This window comes from Oncorhynchus tshawytscha, linkage group LG30, assembly GCF_018296145.1.
Source record: "Oncorhynchus tshawytscha isolate Ot180627B linkage group LG30, Otsh_v2.0, whole genome shotgun sequence".
NCBI classification, from domain to species: domain Eukaryota; kingdom Metazoa; phylum Chordata; class Actinopteri; order Salmoniformes; family Salmonidae; genus Oncorhynchus; species Oncorhynchus tshawytscha.
This window is the reverse complement of record NC_056458.1, coordinates 24,701,279-24,720,524: the sequence shown is the minus strand read 5'-3', so window position 1 is coordinate 24,720,524 and position 19,246 is coordinate 24,701,279. Positions and strand designations below refer to the sequence as shown.

At 42.3% G+C, this 19,246-nt stretch overlaps 1 protein-coding gene across 4 annotated transcripts in view; it reads right to left on the bottom strand.

The window, feature by feature from the left end:
* LOC112228536 (histone-lysine N-methyltransferase, H3 lysine-36 specific) overlaps window positions 1–19,246 on the bottom strand; it is a 39,185-nt gene that overhangs the window by 8,880 nt on the left and 11,059 nt on the right. For all 4 annotated transcript variants that reach the window (XM_042309723.1, XM_042309722.1, XM_042309721.1 and 1 more), the window contains exons 11-19: window positions 18,932–19,069; window positions 18,645–18,768; window positions 17,511–17,711; window positions 17,024–17,203; window positions 15,061–15,217; window positions 14,527–14,732; window positions 3,700–3,812; window positions 3,309–3,578; window positions 1,658–1,774 (exon numbers count right to left, since the gene is read on the bottom strand). In XM_042309723.1, coding sequence (XP_042165657.1) covers window positions 1,658–1,774; window positions 3,309–3,578; window positions 3,700–3,812; window positions 14,527–14,732; window positions 15,061–15,217; window positions 17,024–17,203; window positions 17,511–17,711; window positions 18,645–18,768; window positions 18,932–19,069 — 1,506 coding nt within the window. The remainder of the gene's footprint in view (window positions 1–1,657; window positions 1,775–3,308; window positions 3,579–3,699; window positions 3,813–14,526; window positions 14,733–15,060; window positions 15,218–17,023; window positions 17,204–17,510; window positions 17,712–18,644; window positions 18,769–18,931; window positions 19,070–19,246) is intronic.

Sequence of the window (19,246 nt, the reverse complement as noted above, 5' to 3'; positions counted from 1 at the left end):
CACTTTGCAGTTAGCCTTCAAAATAAAAGTATGTAATTGACAGTGATGCAAATGAATACAAATAGTAGAATTATGCCATAATTGAATAGATCATAATAAACGAGGTTGGAATGTTGTTATACAAAATCAACAAAAGACAATAATTTGTTAATTTGACAAAAATCTGTCGAAATCACACTGGATGTATTAGAATATAGAATTGCATTGGGGGCATACTTATTTCATTGTACAGCCTTACCTATGAATTGTGGATCAATGACATGGGGTATCAGTCTACTCAGTGACACCCAGAGAACATTACCGTTGTAGCTCTAATTGCGGGACTCTGAAACAACTGAATTGAGCCACATTTATTGTCAACCTACTATGTGTATTGAACATTATTCTAAAAGAAAAACAATACTGTGTGGATGTTTTGGAGTCTGATAACTCTGAGGAGGGCGTTGTGAAAAATATCTTGGGTATTGAGTAGACTGATACCCCATTTCATTGATCCCCAATCCTTGGGTAAAGCTGTACAGTGCAATATGAACGTCAATACACACAATAAGCTGACTGGGGAGGTGATTTCACACAGTCACAGTCCCGCAATAAGAATTGCAACACTAATATTTGCGTAACTCTTCACAGTTGTGTTCTGTGGGTATCACCGAGTAGACTGATACCCCATTTCATTGCTTCACATTCCAACCTTGTTTAACATTATCTAGTCTAAATATGACATGATTCCACCAATTGTAACCTTCTGCATCACTTTCAAAGAGGTACTTTTATTTTGAAGGCAAACCGCAAATTTCACTATTGTGCCTAATCCTTATTGTGGCTAGCTTCAAAACACATAACCCGGTCCAGTTGAGACTCACTAGCCAGATGAAGCTTGCTGGGTGCTTATAACTTTAGCTTTGGGCAACTGGGTTAAGTAGCTGGCTAGCTATTTATTTTCATGAACTGAAGTTCAATTTCAATAGGTGAACAAGTAGGTTCAATAGGTGAACCTAGCTAATACTTACTCACAAGGATTCCTAAATCATTGCTAAGAATAATGAAAATGACGGCAGTTTCTACTGGTCATTGTTTTCAGGCTGATTGTATTGGTGCCAGCTAGGTACCAAGCTAAAGCTAACTAGCTACCCCAGAAGTAGAGGTCAAACAAATAATGCCTTATTACAACACAGTATTGTAAACACATCATTCGTGGCCGGTGTGTGCTTGTTTACAGACTTTTTTCCCCAGCTTTGACAGTGCTACTGTTAGTAGTGGGGGCACTTGGCTTACAAGTGCAAATTCAGCACACACAACATTCTATAATAGAATTGTGTGATTTGACGTGTATCTTTTTTGACACGCAAAGACCCAAACGGCGTTCCATAGTATGCTGACATGACCTGGTGGTAAATTAGTTAATAGACCAATAAGAAAGAGAGTTCCAAACCTCTCTGCCAACAGCTTCCTCTCTACGCTCAAAACACTCCCAGACAGTCCTAGAAAAATTCTTGCTTGAGAAATTGCCCTTTGCTAAGAAGCTATTTTTGTTTGCTTTTGACCATTTTAATTGAAAACAATCACAGTAAGGTACTAAATTGTTACCCAGAAACGATTTGATATTGAGATAAAAACAGCTGCATTAGACCTTTAAGTCCTGACTCCTGAACCCTACCTTGTCCAGGGTCAGCATGTAGAAGTTACAGATGTCGTTATCCTGGGCGTGTTTGATCCTGGCCCGACACTCCTCCTCATCGATCACCTCTCCTACATACTCATTCACAAACTCCCCCTGAGAACACACAACTATGACAGTCAGCAGGAGAGATACGGTGGAACACTCATTCTAATATTAATCATCAGGTATGAAAGTAAGGCGGTACAGATCAGTACGCCGTCCCGGCAAAATAAATTGTGGGGGTACACTGTGCTGGTAAAACGGGAGCCTATCACAATTAATACAACATGCCCAAAAACCTATAGTCAATCACGTCATTACTTAACATTACTGCATGTCAGCAGCAAGAAAAATGAGCGAATTGACTGTATACGCTCCAAATTGTGTTGTGGTTCGAGGAGAACACTTACATTTAGTCAAGGCAGAGATGAGTAGCCGAGACCAAGGCGCGCGTGGATAACAGTGGATGCATCAATTCAGGCTACAAGCGTAGGCCTAATGACAATCGCAGAATGTCATTACAATACATGGATTGTAGGTGTTTTGTAACAGATGTCTCTTTCCATTCATCAAATTTCAGGTGCACAGTGCACTGTTGGGGTTTGGATGCTGAAATGTTCCTACAGGAGCACCTTCGTTAAGTGATTGTTTGACAATCAGATGAAAAAAATCATGATTGCTTGTGTTTATGCCACATTAAAATGGATAGGGGGTGTGTCCATAAGGCTAAGGGAAACTAAGTTTTCCCTAAAATAAATGTAATTAAATTGCCAACATTATATAACCTAATTAGCTTACTCTTGTCTATACAGCAATAAAAAAAAATATTCAACATAGGCTACTACAACAGAAAGCATGATTTGGCCACAGAGGATCATTAACTTCTTAAAAATAAAAGCTGTGGATTGTTTTAAATCGCATAGCCTACAGTCGGAAGGGCCCACATTTTGGGCAGCGCGTGCTGCAAATACCAAATAAATTGTTGAGTTGCGACTGTCAGTGAAAAGCAGAGAGACCCAGCCAGGCATAACAGCAAATGGCTATTGGAAAGTTTGGAAAGCAAATGGCTATTGCTGTATAGAGATAACAATGAAAAGACACCAATCTGTCTTTTAGTTATCAAAATTCTTAACTTTATTGATTGAACAGAAGCCTATCTTATTGGCGCCAGCGGAGAACATCAGCCATATCCCCAGTGAGTGTGCATATTCACTGTCTTTATCATTGGGTCAGTGTTACTTTTGTTTGTTTTTGGAAAATAATTTCTTCCTCCTGGTTAGATGGATGTCATATTGTATTTGTGTCTCCCTTTTTCGTAGGCCGATTATATGAATCAGGCAATATCGTTTTTATTGATCTGTTTGTCAGTGTCAGCAGAGTAGGCTACCCTGTAATTTTTGTAGTATACTTGGGGGGTCCTGTACCGGTAAGAAATTAAATCCATGATTTCTTGAACAGCCAAAAGATTGTGCACATTTTCTAGAAAAAAAGTCTGCTGGGACTGAAATCTGTCGGGATTGAAGAATAATCAAAGTCCCCTTTCAATTCCATAGCTTTTTGAAAATAGTTTTAGCCCCAGGGGATACAGTTTCATGGCGGCACATTGATCTCTACTTAATTTACTTAATTTATAGTTGACATGTATTACCTTCTTGATGTCGTGGGCACAGCGGAGGCCCCAGCCTCGTGCCAGCGTCCTGAAGATCTCCACCTGGCTGTACTGGCGCTTGGTGAAGGCCTGGTTAAGACAGCCCTCCCCTGCTGGGCACACTTGGGGGTGGCACTCATACATCAGCATCCGGTTGATACACTCAGAGTCAATGCCACAAGGGTTCTCATCCGATGCCTTGCAGTTACAGCGCGGGATCTCTGAAAGGTCGGCCGTAATGAACTGCACCTTCCCGATTGGCCTATTCACCTGAGGGGTAGGAGAGTGATGTCAGAGGAATTAAGATGTCAAGGGGATGTTCTAATACTTCTACAGCTCAAAACTTAAACTTCATATATACATTTTGTGTGGCAAGAGGTGTGGCAGTTACCTTGATGTGTCTGTATGGCGGGGGTTTCTTGTCGTTCCTCCTGTCCTCCTGAAGCTGTCTCAGTTCTTTCTCTGCCTGCAGTTTCAAAAACCTGCTAGCAGCTTCCTCCAAAGCTGGGGAAAGATTAACATTAAGTCAACAACAATCCTTTTAACTTTGCTTTGTGGAAAGTAACTATTTTTTACGTGGGAACAAATAGTTACTTCGGAAGCGACAACAACTATTTGAATACAGATCCCCCAAAAGTACTACTTTTAAAACTATCTGAATACACATCTCAGAAATTAACTACTTTTGTAAACTATTTGAATGCAGATCTGAGCGAAGCCTCACTACACTAGAAGGTTTCTCCACTGACAACACTGAGCGGATTGCCGAGCTAGAGGCAGCTGTCTCTCATATGAAAATGGCCAACACAGCTTTACTTTCCAAGGTAGATTCGTCTGAGAATTATACTAGAATGGAAAACATCTGGATTGTTGGCATCATGGAGGGAATTGAGACTGGAGTCAACCCTGTGAAATTTGTCTTCAACATGCTGGTGAAAGTGATGGGTAACGGTGTCTTTGACAAGCCGCCAGACTTCGACCGAGCGCACAGATCCCTCGCCCCCCCCCATACCCAATTCAGGGGAGCGGCCTAGGATGATCATAGCGTGTTGTCTTCATTACCAAGACAAGGAACGTACAATGTGCTGGGCGAGGGAGCATCAACCAAAATTCCGTGGCCAAGATATATGCTTCTACCAGGACCCGGGTGGCCAATCTCGTGAAGAAAAGAGCTGAATTCAAGGACATTAAAAACCTGTCTCTACAAGAAGGGGATAAAGTTTCAGCTCCTATACCCTGTCAGTCTTTTTTGAGGGAGAGACCCTAATTTTTGACACACTGGCCGGGGTTAAAGCATTCTATGTCCGGCGCATAGAGTAAAGTTGATAGAGGAAGCGGCCCGGCTGGCTAGCCATGGCGGGAGGAATATGTGGATGGCTACTTTGCTAGCTGGCAACGAACTGATTTTCAAGACATCCACTTGGATATTACTTTTCACATGAAAGCAATGTTATTTGAATTTTTTTGGTGAGAGCCCCCGATGACATCTTTATTTGATTTAGTTTAATTTGACTGAGATTAGTGGCAATGTTAGCCAATACATCACAATCAAATTGGCTGGCTAGCGGGAGCTGGCTGGACACACTTGACTGTTTATTATCTGGCTGGCTAGCTAATGCCCCATTTTTAAAAAATGCAATTTTACATGGCAACAAGATGAATGCTTAACTCCAGGTGCACACATGGATATCTGTATTTCATCTATACTTGGCTGAGAAGATTTGAGACAACAGCAAAATTGTGCTGACTTGCTAGCATGGCTAGCTACGCACAACAAAAACCAGAGTGCTCAAGCACTGACTGAATGTGGAGGTGGATTTAGCTAGGCACTTCTCCACCATTTCTAGCAGCTAGCTAGCTGAGATAGCTTGACATTTGGACAACTACCTAGCTAGCTACATCTAGAATCGGCTAAACGAAGACCTGTATCCATGTAAGTAACATTGGCTGGCTGAATAGCTTAGCTGGTACTAGTAACACATTGTAAATATCCAACGTGAACTTGTTATGTTTTTGTTTCAGATAAGTTGGCATTAGCTAGTCATTTAACGTTACCTTTCTAAAGACTATTTGTTAATGCTACAATCTCAGGGTTTGATTCGGGTTACTTTCTTGTTTGTAAATTTCTTTCACGCGACTGTAATGCCTTTCTCCCCTCTGTTAAAAAAGTAGAATCGTCTGCCATTGTTATTAGTGACGATGCTCCTCTGTCGCTCGACCTCTCATTCAGATCGCCCCCCATGGAGACTTAACTCATCTTTACTTTCAAACAATTAATTCTGCACCATTCTATCGAATGCAATTGATGTCTTTATTGAGACAAATAAAACAGAATCGATCTCTCCATCTACACTTTGGGAAACAATTAAAGTTGTTCTTAGAGGCAAAATAATTTCCTATTACTCTCTTCTCAATAAACAATGGAAAATTAAACAACAACAGCTGATCGACGCAATTCTGGAATTAGACCAACAATACTCCGCCTCTCCATCACCAGAACTTCACAAAGAAAGGCTGAGTCTTCAAACTCAGTACAATTTACTATCCACAGATAACGCTGAGCAGCAGCTACTCCGCACCCGTTTTTATTTTTTACGAACATGGAGAAAAGGCTGGTCGACTTCCAGCTCATCAACTAAAGTGCAAATCTGCCTCACAGCTGATCCCTCAAATTCACAACACTTCAGGTGTCTTAACAGTTAGTCCTATTGAAATAGAAAAATACCTTCAAAAAAATGTATTCAGATCTTTACACGTCAGAATGACCTGAAGACAATTCAATTATGAATGATTTTCTTGACAATTTGGAAACTCTTACCATTAGTACGTTTTTTTTTATAAACATTTTTTATTTTTACATTTAACCTTTATTTAAGTCAGTTAACAACAAATTCCTATTTACAATGACGGCCTACACTGGCCAAACCCGGACGATGCTGGGCCAACTGTGAGCCGCCCTATGGGACTCTCAATCACGTCTGGTTGTGATACAGCCTGGACTTGAACCAGAGTGTCTCTAGTGACGCCTCAAGCACTGAGATGCAGTGCTTTAGACTGCTGCAAAACTCGGGGGTACAGAGAAGAGAGAGGAAATTGATCAACCTTCGCAGTTAGAGGAGATTATTAATTCAATTACAGCAATGCAAAGTGGGAAATCCCCTGGCCAAGATGGCTACCCAATCGAATTTTACAATAACTTTTCTGCCAAACTGGCCCCCCTCCTGCTTGAAATGTTTGAAAACGCACTGGACCAGGGTGTTTTACCTAAACCCTGTGGGAGACTCCCCAAACATATGGAAGAAGGAACTCGGGTAAGATGAGACTAAAATTGAGCTTTTTGGCCATCAAGGAAAACGCTGTCTGGCGCAAACCCAACACCTTTCATCAAGAACACCATTCCTACAGGGAAGCATAGTGGTGGCAGCATCATGCTGTGGGGATGTTTTTCATCGGCAGGGACTGGGAAACTGGTCAGAATTGAAGGAATGATGGATGGCGCTAAATACAGGGAAATTCTTGAGGGAAACCTGTTTCAGTCATCCAGAGATTTGAAACTGGAATGAGGGTTCACCTTACAGCAGGACAATGACCCTAAGCATACTGCTAAAGCAACACTCGAGTGGTTTAAGGGGAAACATTTAAATGTCTTGGAATGGCCAAGTCAAAGCCCAGACCTCAATCCAATTGAGAATCTGTGATATGATTTAAAGATTGCTGTTCACCAGCGGAACCCATCCAACTTCAAGGAGCTGGAGCAGTTTTGCATTGAAGAATCTCAAAAATCCCAGTGGCAAGATGTGCCAAGCTTATAGAGACATACCCCAAGAGACTTCCATCTGCAATTGCTGCAAAAGGTGGCTCTCCAAGTATTCACTTTTGAGGGGTGAATAGTTATGCATGCTCAAGTTTCTGTTTTTTTGTCTGATTTCTTGTTTGTTTCACAATAAATAAATAAAAATGCATATTTAAAGTGGTATTCATGTTGTGTAAATAAAATGATACAACCCACCCAAAAATCTATTTGATCCAGGTTGCAAGGCAACAAAATACGAAAAATGTCAAGCGGGTTGATACTTTCACAAGCCACTGTAGGTAATAATCACCTCTTCCTTCCAGGCAAACTGGATTCAGCTTTCAGGCTGTGGCAGAGGAATGTTTAATGACCTTGAAATTGATGGCACCTTTGCCAATTTCAAAAATCTCGCTATCAAATGTAATCTACCCCATTCAAGTTTATTTTGGTATTTCCAAATACACCAGTTTATTCGCACTCAAAGCCCAAGCTTTCCAATTCTATCACCGGAGCTGGTCTGGATGCCCTTTTGAAAACACCTTTCCAACTAAAGGGACTCATATCCCATATTTTTGTAGATAATTGGTGGAGATCTCTGATGAAGTCTGGAATGGTACTTAGGGTAAATGGAAGCTCCTCCTCCGGGTCAGCCTTCTACAGTTTAAGGTACTTCACCGTATCCATTTCAGTAAGGCCAGATTGTCCAAATTCTACCCAAATATTGATGGTACATGTGACAGGTGTAAAGACTCCTTGGCGTACTTGACCCACATGTCCTGGTCCTGTCCCTGTCTGGCAGATTATTGGTCCACTATATTTAAAACACTATCTGAAGCATTTGATATAAAGTTGCAGCCTAGTGCAGAAATAGCTATTTTTTGAGTACCAAACAACAATTGTTCTCCCTAATAGCCCGCAGAAGGATTGGAAATGGAAGTCGATCAATTCTCCCTTAGCCTCTCTTTGGCTCAAAGATCTGATGCTGTTCCTAAAATAAATAAACAAACAAGTATACCATTTGAGGGTCAACCAACTCATTTTATTCCATCTGGAACCCGATGATATCCTATTTTGAACAGCTCCAAGGCTATTACATTTTTCCTTGTATTTAAGTAACATTGTTGTATACTTTTGTTTTGTCTTCTGATATGTAAGTTTGCCTTTCTTTTTAAATGTGTTTGGAGACATTCTGTGGTGGGGGGTCGAAGGGGGACAAAAGGGGGAAAAATGTACAATGTCTACATTTTATCTTTCATTCATAGTTAATAAAAATATTATATATATATAACAAAAAAAATTATATTGCTAGTGAAGTGCAACATTGTATCAAATCATCAACTGGATCAGGTCAAGAAGCTGTTGCTAGCAAACTTGCAACATTGCATCAACTAGTCTATTCAGGCCTCTCTGAGCCAGTGAGCTCAGGACAGACAGCAGATTTTTAATGATATTTCCAATGGATATATGCGATCATCGGGTCATGATATTTTGCTCTTTCACACCAAGGCTTGGTGATTATCAAGGCCAGGAGTGTTGGAAAGATTTTTAAAATACTGAGGAACTATCATTTGCAATGGATGTTAAAACAACAAACTTTGATTACAATGTGTTAGGTGACAAAAGAATTACTGAGAAGCTCTAACTTATTAGTGGTGAACGTGGTGAGTCAAGACAATCAGAAATCAGACATTACTGAATGGGCTCTTTCCTGCAACAGGCCAGGTAGGCCTACTTCTATGCATGCTCAGGCACACGCGCTCCCTCAACATTATCATTACAGAGAAACCTGACACATGCTCATTGCTCATGGTGGACTCCAAACAAACACAATGAAAAGATTGACAAAACTCGTAATTGTTATGGAATAAACCAAAACATGTTTCTCACAAGTGTAGCAGGTTGTGACATCCGCAAACATTTCCACTCCAAGAATGAGAATGGTAAATGACTGTAATTATTACATGCATTAACAGAAATGTATGTAACCAAATGACGAGGGATTAACGGTGCATTTACTAAGCCTACTGGTGACATATAAAATGAGAAAAATAAACAATCAACCAACAATTCATACAATGAAACAAAAAATGGCAATAATTGGTGTGAGACAACGCATTCTGGAGAGATGAGAGCATGCATTCTGGAGAGATGAGAACATACATTCTGGAGAGATGAGAGGATGCATTCTGGAGAGCTGAGAGCATACATTCTGGAAAGATGAGAGCAAGCATTCTGGAGAGCTGAGAGCATGCATTCTGGTGAGCTGAGAGCATGCATTCTGGAGAGCTGAGAGCATGCATTCTGGAGAGCTGAGAGCATGCATTCTGGAGAGCTGAGAGCATGCATTCTGGAGAGCTGAGAGCATGCATTCTGGAGAGCTGATTGCATGCATTCTGGAGAGCTGAGAGCATGCATTCTGGAGAGCTGAGAGCATGCATTCTGGAGAGATAAGAGCATGCATTCTGGAGAGCTGAGAGCATGCATTCTGGAGATGAGAGCATGCATTCTGGAGAGCTGAGAGCATGCATTCTGGAGAGCTGAGAGCATGCATTCTGGAAAGCTGAGAGCATGCATTCTGGAGAGCTGAGAGCATGCATTCTGGAGAGCTGAGAGCATGCATTCTGGAGAGCTGAGAGCATGCATTCTGGAGAGCTGAGAGCATGCACTCTGGAGAGAAAAACGCCATGTCTTCGCCACACACCCTTCCCCTTCTTCTTGTTGGAACATTTTTAATTATACTCAAGACAAATGATCTTCACACATATTTTAGATGCTTTTCAATGACAGCCGCAACTTAATCAGCTAGACATATTGCCATGGGCGCTGCCCAAATTGCGGGATTCCTAAATAGGCATAGGCCTACAAACTTGTGATTTGAAACAATCCACAGCTATTTAAAAAATAAAAAGCTAATGATTCTATGAGGTTTAGTCATTTTGAATGTTTTTATTCAGACAGGAGTAATTATATTATTTTGCTAAATTTACTTTAGGGAAAGCCAGTGTCCTAATAGTGCACTGTGCACCTGCCAGTTTTCTTTCCAATTCGCAAGAGGCAAAAACCTGAGATGTGTATATAATGACGAGATGCTCATGTTTCCACCCTAACAATGAGAGTCGTTGTCCCAAAGGCGGGAAGGCAGACGACAAGCTTAGGTCTGCATATTATGCCCATAGAAACGCATTGGGCTTATTCTGGACAGATTTTGGTGAGAGTGAGCCCTCTCACTTCGCCTCTTCCTCTCTGCTGAAACTCTCACCGGAGAAAGCATCCGAGTGAGCGAAACAGCACCCCTCGGTCTTACTATATGTAGCCCATGTATCTAATCCAGTCTGGCTAGAAATAGTATGACCTGCCATACACTTTTGGTCCAGACAGCATCAGCTATATATGGTCTACACATACTGAGAAAGAAGCCGTGTCTAGCTAGACCTGACCGTTCATGACGCTTTTGTATTCTGATAATGGAGTTCTGATCATAAAATTCCGAACACGTCATGCGTCTACATTTACATTTAAATGTGTCCACCTTGCCCACATTGTATCCATTCCCGCATTATATTCAAATGCCAGTATGCATTCTATAAAAGGTGGAATAGGCCAAACAACAGCTGATGGCAGTATCTAACTACTGTAGCTAAGTAGCCAGCTAAACTCTGTAACGTTCTTCGTCCTCCTCGTCTGAGGAGGAGTAGGAGAGATCGGACCAATATGCAGCGTGGTACGTGTGTGTCCATGTTAATTTATTCAACAGAACACTAAACAAAATAACAACGGGGAATGAAACGAAACAGTTCTGAAAGGTGACATACACTAAACAGAAAACATTCACCCACAAAACACAGGTGGGAAAAGGCTACCTAAGTATGATTCTCAATCAGAGACAACGAACGACACCTGCCTCTGATTGAAAACCATACCAGACCAAACACATAATCACAACCTAGAAAAATGAACATAGACTGCCCACCCCAACTCACTGCCTGACCATACTAACACAAATACAAAATAAAGGAACTAGGGTCAGAACGTGACAGTACCCCCCCCAAAGGTGCGGACTCCGGACGCAAAACCTGAATTTATAGGGGAGGGTCTGGGTGGGCGTCTGTCCGCGGTGGCGGCTCTGGCGTGGGACGTGGACACCACTCCCTCATAGTCTCGCCACTTTAGTGGCGCCCCTGGCATGGTGACTCCCGCCGCCAACATCGAACTGGGGACCCATGCAGCGGGCCCCGAATGGACTGGAGATTCCGGCAGCACCGGACAGGCGGGAGTCTCCGGCAGCGCCGGAGTGAAGGGCGACTCCGGCAGCGCCGGAGGGAAGGGCGATTCCGGCAGCACAGGAGTGAAGGGCTCTGGCAGCTCCTGACTGACGGACGGCTCTGGCAGCTCAGGACAGATGGGCGGCTCTGGCAGCTTGGGACAGACGGGCGGCTCTGGCAGCTCACGACAGACGGGAGACTCTGGCAGCGCTGGACAGGAGGGAGACTCTGGCAGAGCTGGACAGGCGGGAGCACTCGGAAGAAGGAGACGGAGAGACAGCCTGGTGCGTGGGGCTGCCACTGGAGGCCTGGTGCGTGGAGGAGGCACCGGATAGACCGGACCGTGGAGGCGCACTGGAGGTCTCGAGCACAGAGCCTGCACAACCTTTCCTGGCTGGATACTCCCGGTAGCCCGGCCAATGCGGCGGGGTGGAACAGACCGCAACGGGCTGTGCTGGCGAACCGGGGACACCGTGCGTAGGACTGGTGCCATGTACCCCGGGCCGAGGAGACGCACTGGAGACCAGATGCGCTGAGGCGGCTTCTTAGCACCTGGCTCGATGCCCACTCTAGCCCGGCCGATACGAGGCGCTGCTATTGCCTGCGCACTGCGGACACCGTGCGCCTCACGGCATAACACGGTGCCTGCCCGGTCCGCCTCTCGCCACGGTAAGCACGGGAAAAACGAACATAGACTGCCCACCCCAACTCACGCCCTGACCATACTAACACAAAGACAAAATAAAGGAACTAGGGTCAGAACGTGACACTGGCAAGCAATGCTAGAGGGATTGCAAACGAGTTAGCATAATTTTAAAAATGTTATTCTAAATATTAGCTTGCTGGCTAGCATTTATGAGGCCAGCAAACACTTTCCCCACACCCTAGGAACATATTTCCGCAAACATTATAATGAAAAGGTGCCTCTGTCCCAAAAACACACATTTTATGACTTGTGGGAGGAGTACTGATGACGTCGCCCACTGTATGAGCTTTCGGTAGCCTGACTGCGTCCAGACTGAGGAAAAATCGGCACAAAATGCATCCCTGACCACCTCCTGAAGTGGTCAGGCAGATCTAAACACAATCAGACCACAAAGCGACTTTTGTGCGTCTAGACAATGTGAGCTTCGTATTCTGATAGCAGAAGTCGCATGTAAGTGTCAAGTTTAGACACAACCAGAGAGCACTGATTCGCTCACTTGGATACTTTATCTGAGATTGATGCGTCTTTCTGTTGGAGTGCGTCTCGGTCAAATAAATGATCAATATTTCAATATTTTATTTGGACGGGCAAGGAGGTAGGTAGGGTGGGCCAGGCCCCCTAAGGCCCTCACATAATGCTGACCCTGCATGGCTCCAAAAGTTTTCATACTTATTCATTAATAACCTTTTACTGCAGGGTCACACAGTGTTTGTTGGTAGTCTTAAACAAATCTATTTGAAACAAAAGTATACACCTCATACACAATGTTATGGTCTTAAAAAAAGAAGACACCTACACCATGTCAGAAATAGAGTTCAAATGTAACTCTTTTGCATCCCAATAGTTTGCATCCCAATAGTTTGCATCCCAATAGTACACTTTATATACATCACAGAAGACTGAAATATAACAAAACCGTTTGACATAGAAACACCATATTTTCTGCATATTTAAAAAAAAAAAATTTTTTTACAATCAATTATGAGATAATGAAATATATTAATAACATTCCACACATGAGGCCACTAGGTCATTTAACTGCAGGAAAGGGCTACAAAAGTATACTCTGTAATAACAGAGGGGCAAATAAAACTCATAGAATTAACAGGAAAGTATTACATCTTCCTAAGTCTGAGGGTGGTTTTAACCTTCCAGACTTGGAATTGTATCAACTCACCACCCAAGGCGTTTACTTGAGACATATAGTTAAATGCACTAAAGAGGAACAATGGGTACATATTGAGGATGTGCATGCTCATCCCTCAGAATATTTTTATGTGTCCATTTTCAAAGAAAAGCTAAGAAAATGAACAACTTCATAGTTAAGAACAACATGGAAGAAAATGTTGTTATAACACAACCCTATGGAACAATCCTTGGATAGCTTTTCAGAATTCCCCGATAAATTGGTCCACTTGGAAAACTAAAGGCATAAAAATCATAAATTACTTGGTAATAGGAAATAAACATATTTCCATGACAGCTTAAAATTTTGGATTGACTAATGTAGATATTTTCAAGTATATCCAACTTAAGTTTTTTGTCACGAAATGTTGATTAGAAATATTTTGGACATCAGAGCAATCTTGAGGGAATCCTATTTGAGTCAGAAAAGGATATTCATGATAGGTAAACTGTACAAAACCTTTCAGAGAGCATATCCAACTGACAATCTCTTAGAAACAAATATAAACTATTGGAATCAAGAATTAAAAATAACTGATATTGGCACAAGATGGAGGGAATGTTGGAACATAACTAATGAGATTACAGTTAACGAAAATGTATTCTTAATCCAGTATAAATTAATGTATAGAATGTATTATACAAGAGACAAAATTCACAAATTCTACAGCACAACGGCAGAGTTGTCTGAAGTGTAACACTAACAATGACTCAGTAATCCATGCCTTCTGGGAATGTTATAAGGTCCAAAAGCTATGGGTAGAGTTATAAAGTTGGCTGTCAGAACTATTACAATGTAAATGAACTTTCAATCCGTCTGTCTGTATATTTCAAGTCATGGCATATGAGGGCGCAGTGAGATAACCCGATGGGTTGGACGTTACTTTTCTCGTCAATCAAAAACTGGAAATCAACCAATCTTCCATTGTTAATGCAATGGAAAGTTCAAATGCTTTATTATCTAAAAATGTAAATTGCGTGGGCGAGGGAGAGAAACAAAATGGTGCATTTTGAGACCATGTGGCGTAGAGTGATGGGAGCGCTGGAGATGGGTGTGTGTGCTAGTGGGTCTGTGCAGGTATTATGTAGTTGATGTTTGTATGATGTTGTAGTTTGTATGTGTATGTTTTATATTGTTTATAAAATATCGAATACGTTTCCTTTTAGTTGAAACTCTATATAAACTATATTCGACTACCTCTATTATTTTAAAAGTTGGTATTTTCAAACTATTTCAAACTATTTTCTGCCCAGGTCTGTTGGTGTGAATACCTTTCTTGTAGATGGCGTCTACACCCTTCCCCATCTTCTCCTTGTTGTTGGTGTCTACGTCCATGTAGGGGAAGACTCGGGCCTGGTAGGTCCACAGGTAGTCGTTGGAGCCAAAAAAGTGCACAGGGAACTCTCCTACATTGTGCCTCATACGTAGGATGTTCTCCGGAATGTTCTTGGGATGGCTGACCTCCGCAGGCCACCACCTAGACAGAGGATAGGAAGGGAAAAGACGATATGAATAAGAAAAGAAAATGGGTCACGGCCCATGGCAGAAAGACCCTACCATTTTGCAACCACTGCCAGATTGTGAATAGAAATGCAGGTGCATTTTGGTTCTCAGTACCTTGGTTGTTTAGTAATGTCAGAACACTTCAGAGTTAGGATATTTTAGCATTGGGAATGTGGTTAAGGCAGGGGAGGACTTCTACTAATATACTGGATGCCAATCTGCGTCTGCTTTAGCCATTTTGTTGTTGTTTTGCCAAAACAATGCTGAGCCAGTAAGGTTGGTACCCAGGCGGCTGTACTGACCTGTATCGGCCCACTTTGACCCACAGGATGTCCTTATAGTGGGGCTTCTTCCCGGCCAGGCAGTCGTTGCAGAACCAACTGCCCTCGGGCATGTCGATGTTCAGACACTCCTGGTGGAAGGCAGCAGGACACGACTCACAGCACAGCAGACTGCCCCCTGTAGCATGGGAGAAGAATAACAGTTTGGCTACTGAACTGGTCTACGGGATTGAAAACACACGAGTAAACAGAGATGTAACTGGGATCTAGTGTTTAAGAAAATTGGAAGCTGATCATGTAATGTACATGACATAATAGCGTACCTATGCATATCTGACTCTAACAACACAACATACAGTGCCTTGCGAAAGTATTCGGCCCCCTTGAACTTTGCGACCTTTTGCCACATTTCAGGCTTCAAACATAAAGATATAAAACTGTATTTTTTTGTGAAGAATCAACAACAAGTGGGACACAATCATGAAGTGGAACGACATTTATTGGATATTTCAAACTTTTTTAACAAATCAAAACTGAAAAATTGGGCGTGCAAAATTATTCAGCCCCTTTACTTTCAGTGCAGCAAACTCTCTCCAGAAGTTCAGTGAGGATCTCTGAATGATCCAATGTTGACCTAAATGACTAATGATGATAAATACAATCCACCTGTGTGTAATCAAGTCTCTGTATAAATGCACCTGCACTGTGATAGTCTCAGAGGTCCGTTAAAAGCGCAGAGAGCATCATGAAGAACAAGGAACACACCAGGCAGGTCCGAGATACTGTTGTGAAGAAGTTTAAAGCCGGATTTGGATACAAAAAGATTTCCCAAGCTTTAAACATCCCAAGGAGCACTGTGCAAGCGATAATATTGAAATGGAAGGAGTATCAGACCACTGCAAATCTACCAAGACCTGGCCGTCCCTCTAAACTTTCAGCTCATACAAGGAGAAGACTGATCAGAGATGCAGCCAAGAGGCCCATGATCACTCTGGATGAACTGCAGAGATCTACAGCTGAGGTGGGAGACTCTGTCCATATATTGCACAAATCTGGCCTTTATGGAAGAGTGGCAAGAAGAAAGCCATTTCTTAAAGATATCCATAAAAAGTGTCGTTTAAAGTTTGCCACAAGCCACCTGGGCGACACACCAAACATGTGGAAGAAGGTGCTCTGGTCAGATGAAACCAAAATTGAACTTTTTGGCAACAATGCAAAACGTTATGTTTGGCGTAAAAGCAACACAGCTCATCACCCTGAACACACCATCCCCACTGTCAAACATGGTGGTGGCAGCATCATGGTTTGGGCCTGCTTTTCTTCAGCAGGGACAGGGAAGATGGTTAAAATTGATGGGAAGATGGATGGAGCCAAATACAGGACCATTCTGGAAGAAAACCTGATGGAGTCTGCAAAAGACCTGAGACTGGGGACGGAGATTTGTCTTCCAACAAGACAATGATCCAAAACATAAAGCAAAATCTACAATGGAATGGTTCAAAAATAAACATATCCAGGTGTTAGAATGGCCAAGTCAAAGTCCAGACCTGAATCCAATCGAGAATCTGTGGAAAGAACTGAAAACTGCTGTTCACAAATGCTCTCCATCCAACCTCACTGAGCTCGAGCTGTTTTGCAAGGAGGAATGGGAACATTTTCAGTCTCTCGATGTGCAAAACTGATAGAGACATACCCCAAGCGACTTACAGCTGTAATCGCAGCAAAAGGTGGCGCTACAAAGTATTAACTTAAGGGGGCTGAATAATTTTGCACGCCCAATTTTTCGTTTTTGATTTGTTAAAAAAGTTTGAAATATCCAATAAATGTCGTTCCACTTCATGATTGTGTCCCACTTGTTGTTGATTCTTCACAAAAAAATACAGTTTTATATCTTTATGTTTGAAGCCTGAAATGTGGCAAAAGGTCGCAAAGTTCAAGGGGGCCGAATACTTTCGCAAGGCACTGTATGTGGAGGCCGGCGTACCTTCGGAGCAGACAAAGCACCAGCTGACATTGACGTGTTCATGGTTGCGGAAGCCCCTGCGGGGAGTGAAGTGGTTGGGGCACAAGAAGCTGTTGTTGGCCAGGACCACACTGCCCGCTGCCATGCAGTAGTCATTGGCATGGTACGCCACAGGGCAGCGCACACAGCGTGTCAGACGACCTACAGGACACACAACACAGGGGAGACGGGCAGAATGAGCTGTTAGTTAGAATATCTGGTATACATTTTCTTCCAACAGCTCACTTCAATTAGTTTGTCTTTCTATCATGCTGTTGAAATAAACTGAATTGCTGTGCAAAAATGAAAATGATTTTAGCACAAACGTGTGCAAAAATGTTTCTACTTACTAACTCCAACATCATAATTTCTCCTGTGGAGTTACCAATATACCGGGATTTCAATTGTGCAGAACTGCATAAAACAAAGCTAAACTAAACTGTGCTGGGTGAAGCAGAGCAGCATCCACCTTTGGAGACGGAGGGGTTGACAGGGTTGGTTATGAAGCAGGACAGACAGGCATGGAGAGAGCAGCGGAGACCCCGGTGCAGGGGGGCAGCGGGAGCGTGGTTGGCTATACACTCTCCATGGTAGAACTTCCCACACACTGGGATCATACAGCGCATCACGTCCTCCCCGGGCTTCTTACACGCAAAACAGGTGTGGACACCTAGCAACAAACAAATCAGCTTTAATCAATGGATTTGCTTTTACTAGCCAGAGAGATTTATGGACGCTAGGATGAGAGGATGACAGGGGAGAGAATCAGCAAAATAGCGTGTGAAACAATCAGAGAGAACACTTATAACTCTATGTGCAACTAATAATAGTCTTTCCATAATTTTGTCTGAGCAGGAATGGGGCTTAAAAACATGACACTTCCATTGAAGTGGCTTCCATTGAATAGGCGAGAGATTTTCATACAAATATTCTAAAATCCGCATAAAAACAATATGCGCATTTTCCCAGTAGAGATGTGTTTCCATCAAATTGACTTGTTGCTGATCAAAGGTTGTGTGTGATGATGTAGTGCACATAAAAATAGCTTCTGCGGTTAAATTCCCATGTACCGAATAACAAATACAAGTTCAAATGGATTTCCATCGGATTTTCAACTCTACGCACGTATAGCCTACATGATGAGATTATTATGGACAAAAGAGCAAGATTATTTTTATTTGTCAAATGGCAGCCAAGCATCGATGATCATGTCACCAGAATAAGACCATCAATAATTATTGTAAAGGAGCATCAAGATCATCACCTTGCACCTCATCTCCCTGTGAAGTTTAAGTCCACACAACATGTCATCGCGTGACTCCAGGTTTACTTCGATAAGATGGTTATTATATCAATATTTGTGCATTAAAAGCGTTTCTACTGACATTTCTCACATAAATCATTTTACAGACACAAAACATTCCCACCTTTTTTGCCGCATTTTGTTTTGTCAACATTTGAACATTTAACTGAAAAATGTTCTGTTTCCATCAGACCTGTAATGACATTTTTTATCCGACATGTACTTTACTCCCATAAAAAGGTTGGATGGAAACCTGGTTAATGAGTGGTTGTGTTTTTACAGAATATGTGCTTGACCCACCAGACTTGCACTCCTGGCAGACGAACTTCCCTATAGGAGGGTCTGTGAGGCCGATACACTGGAGGTGGAAGGCCCCACAACACTGGCCCTCACATAGCAGCAGCTCCCCAGTCTTCTCACACACCTACCATACAGTCCAGAAACATTTAGACAACATGACAACAACATTTACACAACTATCTGAAACAATGAGTAAAGAGCAAGTGCAGTAAGTCCATAATCACATATTGCACATTAAAACAACACAAGGTAACCACTCCTACATTGGTGATGCGAGGCCTACTCACCTGACACACATTCTCTTTCAATGAGGCAGCGCCCCCTTTGTCCCCTATGATCTTCTTATTGGGGGAGAGTGGGCCATCGCACAGTGAAGACTCCTCCCTCATGGATGAAAAGCTGTCATCCAAACTGGATGTAAAACCCTGAGGAGCAAAGAAGAGGAAAATCAGCAGGAGAGTTCAAACACTGTAACACGATTCCATGTAGAAACATTTTTTACATTTGTATTTTCATTATTAGATTATTATTGAGTAATGTCTATTTTACCATGTACTTTCTATGTTATTATCGGGTCAAACATGGACCATAAAATAGAGCTC